The sequence below is a fragment of the Buceros rhinoceros genome, unplaced genomic scaffold (genome assembly GCF_000710305.1).
Source record: "Buceros rhinoceros silvestris isolate BGI_N320 unplaced genomic scaffold, ASM71030v1 scaffold34540, whole genome shotgun sequence".
In the NCBI taxonomy this organism is placed as follows: domain Eukaryota; kingdom Metazoa; phylum Chordata; class Aves; order Bucerotiformes; family Bucerotidae; genus Buceros; species Buceros rhinoceros.
The window spans coordinates 13,735-24,713 of record NW_010390725.1 but is presented as its reverse complement, the minus strand read 5'-3'; the positions used below and the strand labels follow the sequence as shown (position 1 = coordinate 24,713).

The window sequence follows — 10,979 nt, the reverse complement described above, 5'->3', positions numbered from 1 at the left end:
GATGTGTTGCGTCCTGGAACGCGAGTGCACTCACTAGTTAATGAAGTCCACTGCCTGAGTTTTCAGCTGGTCAGCACTGTGGAGGTCAGCCAGAATGAGGATCTCGGCCGCGTTCTCCACCGACAGGTTACTGCACAGCGCGTCCTCACACATCACCTTCAGGCGCTCCAGGGCATACTGCAAAACAGGAGCCGAAGGAGTTACAGAAGAAAACAGCCAGCCAGGCCTGACACGAAGCCTTGCGCTCCTTCACCCTTCAGCATCAAACTACTCTCTTAACCTGCTCAGACCTCCTGGCAACTGAGTTGTACTCAAAGCAGTGACCGGCAAGAAAAAAAAAAAAGAGAGAATCGTGATGTGCCCACCCTGAGGAAGGCAATGGAGGGGAAACATCCCCGCCACAACTCCCACCTCGCTAGTCACAGGCTCACTGGCGCTGCGCTCATGCTTTGCGGTGAGACCTGAGCCACCTGCCGGACTCCACCTGAGTTACCTCAAGGCACAGAATGCTAAAGCCAAATCTTCACTCACTCTGCTGCTGCATGACAGGATTACCTGCGGTCAGCGGCAGGACTGAGCAGTGACTGCTCCATAGCTGTTCCAGTCACGGTCAGGCAGTTCCCACTCAATTTCTTTGCCATTCATGACCTGCAGGTCACCATCAGCCTTGCTCAAGTACATGCTACTAGTTTAATACTACGCTAAATAAACGTCCCTGATTTTTTGCAGCTATCTGGCTGGAAACAAAACATCACAGCATGTCTGTGGGGCCCTGTTCTAACTTCCCATCCTCAATCTAAGAGCCTCTACCACTCAGCTCTGTATTTGCCTCAATGTTTTTTAGATCTGCAGGGTCAGGCTGTGTCAACCGTTGGTGAAATTCAAAGGATGTGCTGAGAAGAAGAGAGCTGTCCCAGGAATTTCACCCTCTACCTGCTGCAGCCCTTCTGTCATACTGAAACGTGCAGACACAGCCAAGATGCTCAAAAGCAACGCAGTGGTTTTGGGTCGACCTCAGGAAGGTCAGCGCTCAGGCAACACCGAGCCACTCGTTAGCAAGAACTGAAACGCAAACCCCAAACCTCCGTCTGTCAGAATGTCATCGCTGGGAGCCGCGAGACTGAGCCGCTTCTGAAAATCGTGGTCTGTGTGACCTGATGACGTGGCTCTTCGGATAGTTCTGAATACTCTGAATAACCTAGATCCCCTGATTCCAGTTTACAGGGATGAAAAGAGTGGTCGATTCTAACGCAGCTCTTACAGCAGTAATAACATTAGCACTATATAAATTGTCCTGAAGGTTAAACACAGTTAGGGCTTCACTTTACACATTCAAATTGAGTGACATTTCAAAAAAATGTTTAAAAAAAAAAAATCAACGATTTTGATGAATTTTAATCAGCCAGATATCTGCGTTGGAGAGCATCCTTTGGATTGTTTACAAGGCTTTTTTGGACACCTTAGAGGTGACAGGTATAAAAGTTCCTCAGTCCACGAGGCCACACTTGGAAAAGATCCCGGATTTGTACCTGCTGCTCTGTAACCTGCCCAGAGCTGCTAACGAGCTCCTCCGCACAACAACGGCAGCGCCTGCCTTATGATAAGCACTATTACCATAAATTGATTTGATATTCTGATCGAGATTTTTGTCCCATTGTGATTAAATTTAAATGAGTAATTTGAGAATATAAAAACATTTTTTCACTTAGGACTCGGCGATAATGACTTCGACTGAGGCATGGCACTCATAACCAGGACAGCGTTCTCCCACCAGAACATCTGAGGCGGCAAATCGTATTTATTTCCTTAATCTGTATCAATAACTAAACCAGCTTCAAGCGAGGGGCAAGCCATTAGTTTATATCATCATCTCTCAGTAGCTTAAAACGCAGCAAACAAAGCTTAAAATTATTCCTTTTGTAAAGCGAATATTCTCCTCCACGCACACACAATTTTTACTTCGATTTTCGCTACAAATAGCTCAGCTTCCAATTAGAGAGTTGGGCCAAAAGTAGCCACTCTGGTCTCTCTGGTACCAAGATCTCCCCTTCTCCTCTCTCTTAATTTCACTTTAGAAACACACCCTACCTGACAGCACTCTCACCCAGAGGCTGCAGTAGTAACTCCTGGGTCGAGAAGACGTGCTTTGTTTTGGTTTTGGTCTAATTGCCTATTTTTCCCCAAGAGACGGGAGGAACTCAGAAGAAGCTGTTTCAGTCTCTTGAGTAAATATTAAATGTTTTATGTGCTTTCGTGAAAGATTTTTTTATTTCAAATGCAGTGAGTTTTAAAAGAAAAAACCCTACATTAAAAGCCAGAAAACTCAAAGGTAAAGCCTGCTCTGCCCTTAATGTACTGCTTCTTACTTACACTTGTCTCAGATAAAGATGGTGCATGAGCTCTCAATCGATACTCTTTAAATATTGAATAAAACATGTGGCAATGATGATAATCAGGCCAAAAATCTCCTTGCATTATTTCCCATTTTAATCCCGGCTGCACTGGCCTCATAATGGCACACGCAGCATTTCACCTCTACCGTCAGCGGGTTTGATGGAGCCCAAGTCCGCAGTGACAAGGGGTTTGGTGGCCGCATGGTGGTGGCGTGGAACAAGATTAACATGCCTCCACACCTTAAAATCCACCATCCTAACTGGCAGCCACAGGAGAATCCCAGGCCTGAAGAAGCATGGAGGCTGAACCGTGCTAGAGGTGCTCCCTCTGGGCGAGAGATGAGGCACACGGGCAGGGCAGCGGGGACAGTCTTGCACTTCTGCCACCACCTGTGCTGAACCTGTTCGATGGATAAACTCAGGACTTTAGTCTGCAGTGCTGTCAGACAGGCATCTTTCTCTTTTAAGAGGAAAAAAAAGAACAAGGAGATGCAGTTTTGGTTATATATGAGGAATTTTCCCTGGTTAAGATGGCTCAGTGCCAGCAGAACACTCTCTTCTGTCCTCAGTGCTGCAGAGGGAAGGAGACAGCAGCTGGCAAGGCCACAGCGCTGCGACTGTTACACCGGGACTGCCAGCAGCCTCCCGGCCACACCATCCCCGACACCTCCCGGCAAGGCCCCTGCAGACCACAGCCGGGTTAAGGCAACAGGCTTCCTCCCGTGCAGCCCTTCTCTCCACAAACAGCAGCGACTGCCGGTGCAGAAAGACAACAGGCGACAGGACCTGCCCGCTCCTGCTGTCCATCACTTTAGAGCATCTCCGGAGGCTGCCGCTACTGGCCAGACCAGGAGAAGCAGGCTCTGTTCACCCAGACAGACGCTACTGTTGAAATTCGGCAATAATCACAGTAGAAAAATACCACCAGGTCCACCTTGAAATGTTCTTCTCACCCCCAGGGCTCTTACGTTAGATTACCCGAATAGAGAGGTCCTCTGAACGTTTAAGAAACTGCTTTAAAATGAGCAGTAGAGACTGAAATTCCTGCCTGTTTTCCGTTACGAGCTGTCTCCGAACAGCTGTAGGTATCTGCCCGTCTATCCTATCTAGGCATCTTCCATCCGGGTTTATCTATAAGCCACAACCGATTCAAAGAAGCTGCCCAACCACGACGACCACGTGAGCATCGTGTAAAGCGAGGCACACGTCACTCCTGTCCTCTGAACGCCTGCAAATCCCAACTGTACCTTGTCAGCAGCTGCCAGCAAGTCATCAGCCATCTTGTCAAGGTTTGGTGCCTTCCCCGTGTAAATAAAGCACATCATTTCCTTAAACACTTCAGGCTCCACATCATTGATTTCCACCCGGTTCTGTATCAGAGAAATGAAGCTTGTTAAGATCCTGACAAGAGGCTAAAGGCTTCCTTCTACCCTGGCTCCTCCAGTATTCAGGAATTTGCTACGGAGACAAATGATTTAACATGATACTACTTGCAAAAAGGGAAAAAAACTTTATGTGGATGGAGTAATAAAAACTCTACGTTGTATTTCACTTTCTCTCTGCCTCCCTATCCCACCCCTGACTCCTTCACCTGAGCAACAAAGGTTACAACTGTCTCCAGGAGGCCTCTCTTCCTCCCTTCAGGATGGCTCAAGTGAGCCTGCATCTTCTGTGAGAAAAACAATTAAAAGGTGACTACCGTCACTCCCTAACAAAGCTATCTGACCAGGGATGCCCAGAGGGCCCTGAGCACTATTCTCTCAGCAGGAGGAGTTCTCCTCCCTTTTGGAACTTACCTTTTTGCTCTCTTCCATCTCATGCTCAAACATGGCGCTGAAGACGGGGGAACGTGCTACGACAGTGGGGAAAATAAAACATGGTTAGAGATGCTCTCTTACTCTTCAGGAGGAGCTAAGCGAGGCTCGCCAACACCTCCACAACCGACCTGCCTCAACAGGCAGGAAAAGCTCTCCTAGAGCAGAAGGGGCAAACTGGGAACCACCAGTAAAGAAGTACAGGCTGCGACATAACGTAATGGGCCAGCGTAGCTCCAGACTGGGTATGGGAGAATTTATGATGCCCTTTCAGCCACGGCTGACGTGGGAGGTGAGGTGTGTTTCTTGGCTTTCTAAGACAGTATTCCTCGGGAAAAGCACTAACTTCTCCTTACAAATGCTTCAGGAATACATTACAGTGCACTACCGCCTCCTCCATCCTCGCCATGGCAGGAGGCAGGGAATTAAACACAGAGCAGGTATTTCCTCTCCCCGTAACAGTTCACAAAACGGTTTTGTACCACAGCTCTGCAGTTAAAAGAGCCGCAGAAGCTTCCTTTGAAGGCAAAGTAACTCAAGAAAACCCACTTGCTGTCATGGTGCCATCTCCTACTCTGCTAAGGCCCATCCGACTCAGTACTGACCTGCTAGAATGGATTTGTGAGCTTTGAACTCCTGGCCTGCAACACACAGGCAGCAGTCCGTGAAGCGCGAGTTCTCCCAGAGTCCTCCTAACTCGTCCGCCAAGCGGCACTCCGGTACCTTCACCATGTTCATGGTGTTCTGGCCAGAAATGTTGACAGAGTCCTGCACCACGCTCACCTGGAGGGGAACAGAAAGCAAACAAACCCAGAACTCAGCAACTCGCGCTGCAGAAGCTCTTCTCCCTCCGGGAAGTTTTCATTTCCAGGGCGGACGAAGGGAAACGCAGAGCAAACTCCACAGCTCTCAAGCAGAACCACTCCGTGATTAATTGAAGCGTATTTTGTACCACAACTTAACCCTGTTCTCTGCTCCTCCAGAGTGACCAAGTCTTAAGTCACACTAGCAGATTTTCTTCTCCACCCCAAATTAACAGCACTTCAATGCAAATTAACCATAACTTCATTAAACAGTTTCTTACAGAAGTGGAACCTCATGTTTCTGCTTTTACTGTCACCATACCTGACCTAGTTTTTCTCTTCTATTAACGCTCTGAAACCCTCCCCAATCAATACTGCAACGCAGACAGCGGTACGGAGGAGAACGACATATCCAGAGAGCTTCTAGAATCCAACACAGCATCCACACACGTATGCAAGAGCATGGTCTGAGCCCCCAGACATCTTGCTTTAAAAAAAACCCCTAAATGGTACATTTAAAAAAGCAGCTTTATGTCAAGTAATTAGGAGGATTTGGGGAAGACAAGGGATTCCCTATCCCCGCTCTGAAGCGGAGCAGGTGCCCTAGTGGCTGATGACCAGCCCCCACAAAGGGAACCGTTAGGAGCCTGTTCAGCACCCAGCCATCGCTGTTAAACACGCAGTAAATCATCGCCTTCTCCAGCAGACTCCAATTAGAAAAGCTCAGTGACTAATCGTACCCCGCTATAACAAAGACGAAAGGAAGAGGGGGACTGACAGGGAGGCGAACGTGAGACGATTTCCTGGATTTGCTGTCAAATCCCAGTTAAATTTCAGTCCTATTAATAACCAGCGGCCAAAGAGCAGCGGACAGCAAAGGAAGCGTCGCAGTTATGTAAAAGGAGAAGGAAATTATCAAGTGAGGGAGATGGCAGAAGCGTCTTCTAAGGAAAAAAACCTGCTGACAGCACATAGCCCAACCTCCAGTGGGTTTCTGATGGCAGCCACATCTCGTATAAACTGCAACACTCAAACCCAAACAAGTATCAGATGCTGTTTCCCAAAGGACACTAATGATCAGCCAGAGCAACTGGGAGGTGGCTGATACTCTTCATCATTCAACAGCTACATCATCTTTTTGCCCTGTGACATCTAGACCAGCAGCGTGGACTCAAGGATGGATGAAAACTCCTCAGGTTCGTTAAAAAGAAATTGTAAGATGCACAGATCAGCCAAAAGAGACTTGTGAACGGTCTCAAATCAACAAATAAATCCTCTTCAGAGATGGAAGAAAGTCAGTTACTGGCATGAAAATCTACTACGTGACTTTTTCCGCAAGGAGTTTAGGCGGGTCGACTCCGAGTGGTTAAAATAGGTAAGATTTTGCTTAAGCTATTTTCAACATCTTAACGAGGGAACCAGTGCCACCTCACCCAGAAGAGGGTTATTGCCACAGCTTTGGGTACCCTGTTCTTTTGGGGGTGTCACCGGAATGACATTTCCCTGCGATGTTGGAATATAATCTAAACAGCAAAAAGTAATGCAGTGGGGATACGAACCACCAACCCGCCTGCAAAACAAGAGGCTGAAAAATCCCAAACTGAAAACAGAATGAGGTCAGGTTCGAAATGCTTGACAAGCAAAATCATTCTCCGCCTTAGCAGCATCTTCGGCAAGACATTATCCGTGATCAGCACTGGACATGAAGGGAGAGGAAAAGGCTTTTTCCTTTTAACTTCAACAGAGCAACAAGAAAGTGCAGCAGAGACACTCGGCAACCTTCTGGTCTCCAAAAAACTCCAATGTATCCCCACACAACGTCAGGAATCGTTAACTCCTTGGAGAGTTTCTACATGCAAGACATGCTTGCTGCAAGTGCCGACGTGAGCAGCGCCGCTTGGCACCTCTGGCCAGCAGGGAACCATCAGGAGAGCACACACATGGCACACCAGCTTCAATGCCAAGGGAAGGAAAAGGAAAAGGGGGGGAGGAAAACCCAAACCAAGCTGTTAAAAGTTCTAATCAAACTGTTTCCAGACAGCAAAACCTTTCCCTCTGTTATCACTAAACTGAAGAACCACAGAACCAGCTGAAAGAGAAAACAGAAGGTCCCACGGCCAGGCGAAGCCAGCACCAAGCCTCCTCTGCATCCCAGAGAACAAAACCACTGAGCTGAGGCTTTTGAAGGAGTAATTCGGTACAGAGTGGAGTCATTACTGGTGGATCTCAGGTTTATCTGCATCACACCTCGCAAACTCCCTCCTCAGACATTAATTTGTGAGTTTCCCTCCCCAACTCTGAGTTTTCTGGCTCTTTTATCGCAAAGGAAAGCGGAATTGCCAAACGGACAGAGGTGTCATCCAAGACACTGTCCTCTTCTCCTCTCATATCGCTACGAGTGCTGAAGGAAGGGCTCCCTCCAGGGCACTAGTAATTTATGCTGCTGACTGAACACACACCCGTTAGGAGATGTTTGTTAGTTCAAACGTGTGTGTTCATGATGGCCAAAACTGAAAAAAAAAAACAAAACCAAACCCCAAAACAACAACCCCCCCCAACCCCTCAGCTGCCTGTCAACTCTGAAGCATTTCTTTCACTCCTGAAAGAAAACACAGCAAAAGAAAAGACTTCCATAAAAAAACTCTGCAGGAGATCCAAAGGGAGAGCAACTTGTTCCACCTGACTTCTGGCAAAAATCACAGCTACAGGAGGTATTCTGCAGTCAAAAAGACAATGGAAATAAGCAGAAGTGCTGAAGACACTACATTAGGGAGTTTGGATTTGCTCATTAAGGTTTCTAAACTTAAACATCTAGTTTTAGAAATAACTGTCTGCATCTTTGTCTGGAATTACTGTTAGTGAGGGAGTATTTCTGTTCTTCTTGCAGAAGAACACAAACAGAACGAACAGAAAATTGTGGTTACTCTAAAATGCTAAACCAGAAGGCAAATGATAACCAAACACGTTTAATTCCTATCATCATCCCAGGTAAAAGACAAATGTAAAGTAACAAAAAAAAAAAAATCAAATGGAGGTGAAATGCAATGAATCACAGGGAGAAGGCGGCACCAGCCACACACACACAAATAAAATCCAAGTGCCACATAAACAGCCGGTATTTCTCCCGACACCTCTGACTCCTTAAAAGCAACGATGACAAATAAGGTCACATCTACCCTCAGCTAATGGAGCTGCTCTTCCTCCGGCTGCACGGGAAGCCTTACCTCACAGAAGAGAGTGAGTTTGTCATCTGGAAGAAGTCCATTGGCCTCATCCAAAAGAAAGTCTCTTCTAATAAATTTTTTGAATCCCCAGTCCTTGCCTTGTACAAATCGATACGCTCGCTGGCTCTCTGCAAGAAAGACACGGTGCTTCAAACCCCAGCTGAGCCACTCGCTTGATCAAACAGCAGAAGACCAACAACTGACCCCAGCAGACAGAACGAGTTTTTACACACCCATTGCTTTTGTCTCTTCTCCTTTGGCGTTCAGGATGGAGAATTTGAACTTGGCTCGAACTTCGCTTTTTGGACAGCTCACCAGCAGCAGATAGAGGGAGAGGTAATCCTTACTTTCTTCATCCAAGCCTTTAGGGTTCACACGTAAACACCTGGAGAAACAGGAATCGGAATGAGGTGTCAGGAACAGCTTTTGGCAGGTCATTCCCAGCTTTCAAAGAAAGGCCACTGCAGAATTTCCACAGTGAAGCGGACAGCAAGTCCTCTTTAACAGCCGCTGAATGGCGAGGAATACCAGACAGGTAGATAGCGTGGAACTGTACCTCACCGTCACCTCACGCTGCATTTCTGAGACAGAAAATAATATACAAGCAGTAACTACGGTCAAACAAAAAAACCAGGGGAGAAAGAGGAGGGGGCACGGTTTAATTACCACAAAGCACCCTGGATGTCAACTGTCACCAAAGGAAAGCGAAGGAAACAGTTAGAATGGAGGCAATGGGTTTGAGGAAGTGCAATGACTCCAGAGCAACGGTAGGGAAAATTCCACAGGAGGCAACTGAAAGGAAAAACAGATATTGGGGATACTAGTAGTTTCTCAAACATATAGTACCAGGGCAAAACGAGAAAACTCCTCCTGTGTGAAGAAAAGGTAGTAGTGCAGGAAGAGGCGAACTCATTAGCACTTCCACGACCTGAAACCTGGAATCTAACAAGCAGCAAAAACTAGGCCAAATGACTAACAGCTCGAACAGACAAGGACACAAAAAATCAGAAAGGTCCAGACGTTAGAATGAGATCTGACTAGCAAAGGTTATCAAGGGAAGTAATTTAATAGCAAAGAGCAGCCCAAGGAAAGCACAGGTCTGCCACCCAAAGGAAGGGAACACAAACTGTACCACATACACACACGCTGAATTATTTAGTGGCCGATTTGCCACAATCTGTACTAAGGAGGTTTAAAGAATGATACTAAAACACTTAACATCAGCAACAGGGAATAAAATAAGGGACCGGGTGTCCATGGATCTACCAGGTCAGACAACTCCCAGTAGACACACATTCTGACCAAAGTCCACTCGAGTTACTGGAAATGACTTGAGAACTCGGGGGGGTAAGAACAGTTTTAAAGGAAAGGAAAGGAAAAGGGCAAGAATAGTGTCATCTTTAAAAAGCAGAAACTCCTGGGCAGGAGGAGCTCTAGACCACAGAGATGATCGAAGTAACGATGTCAAGTCTCCGAATTCTCAAAAAGCTGCCATAAGGAGAAAGGTAATACAGGAACGACAGCCTTAAATAGCAGGAATTAGAGTGCAGGCAAAAACTACCTTTTTAACAGTGTGGAGTACCAGGGACTGAAACCGGGAGGCTGACACAGAGCTTGGATACGCAGGCTGCGAACCCTCATAAACATCAGCCAAAAGTACCCCGGCTCGATAACCCTCCACGGCACGTCTCTGCTTCAAGGCAGGACGTTGTCTCCCTCCCAGCTATGGCTTCTGTTCCTTCTGATGTTTTCCATCAGCAGAGGAACTGCGCGCAGCCAGGGCTCACATTGGTCTGGTGTATCCAAGCACTGGGCTGAAGCAACAGCACTTTCTCCCTGGGCAGATGTTGTACATCCAAAGGAAGCCAGACGCCGTCTGCAGCAGCAGCAGGTTTTTTTCTAGATTTCCTCTGTTACAGAAGCCCATATTCTTTCTCACAGTTGTGCAAACAGGGTGAACCTCTCTGCTCTGTTTCTTACCATTTGAGTTTGTCATTGGCTCCAGATGAAAAGGTTGAGCTTTTGATGACCTCACCCATTTCTTCTCGACAGAAGCTAAAGTTGTTTATGGTCCACATGTAGGAAAACTTCACCACCTTGATCTTTAAACAGAGAATAACAGGCAGTTTAGGGTCATGCACGTTCACCCTGGACATCTTAAAGGCAAAACCTGACAATTAACCCCCAAGCACTGGACAAGAGAGTCTGGAAAATGGCTGGCAGTGGCAGCTGGACCACTGCAGCTTCTCCACCTGTCTCGTCCAAAGATCTGCAAAGGGCAGAGGGCAACATTCTGCTGTTGCCAGGCCAAATGCTCATCTGACATCTGAAAATCCAGACTCTCAACTTGTTTTGAATAGATTTCTTACCACAGGTTCTAATCACATTATGTCAAGACTACCTTGGCACGGTGAGGACCTACCTGAGTGTAGCACCAGCTCTCTGCTACAGGTCCACTCGACATTTCTGCCGGAGGAGGAGGACTCGGCACCCTTGACATCGCCAGTTTGAAGATTAAACAGTATTCCACAACTCAGCAGAAGAAATTTATAACTGATTTTCACCCTGGTAGTCCCCCAAAAGAAAAAGAAAAAAACAAAACTAAGAACGAATCAAAAGAACTTCAGGAGCGCTGTTAACTCGCATGGCATACGAGTTAAAGCCATAAGGCTTTCTCCCTCCCCCAGCACCTTCAAAACACGAGGCTACACCTGAACGTTGCGAAGTGTTCCCATATGCTTTCGG

At 47.0% G+C, this 10,979-nt stretch overlaps 1 protein-coding gene across 1 annotated transcript in view; it reads right to left on the bottom strand.

Annotated features, from left to right (window-relative positions):
• Positions 1 to 10,734, bottom strand: part of SPOP (speckle-type POZ protein) — an 11,974-nt gene extending 1,240 nt beyond the window's left edge. Inside the window, exons 1-8 of the mRNA XM_010138889.1 lie at positions 10,657 to 10,734; positions 10,215 to 10,336; positions 8,468 to 8,619; positions 8,235 to 8,362; positions 4,813 to 4,990; positions 4,190 to 4,245; positions 3,641 to 3,763; positions 35 to 177 (exon numbers count right to left, since the gene is read on the bottom strand). Coding sequence (XP_010137191.1) covers positions 35 to 177; positions 3,641 to 3,763; positions 4,190 to 4,245; positions 4,813 to 4,990; positions 8,235 to 8,362; positions 8,468 to 8,619; positions 10,215 to 10,336; positions 10,657 to 10,734 — 980 coding nt within the window. The remainder of the gene's footprint in view (positions 1 to 34; positions 178 to 3,640; positions 3,764 to 4,189; positions 4,246 to 4,812; positions 4,991 to 8,234; positions 8,363 to 8,467; positions 8,620 to 10,214; positions 10,337 to 10,656) is intronic.
• Between the last annotated feature and the right edge of the window lie 245 nt (positions 10,735 to 10,979).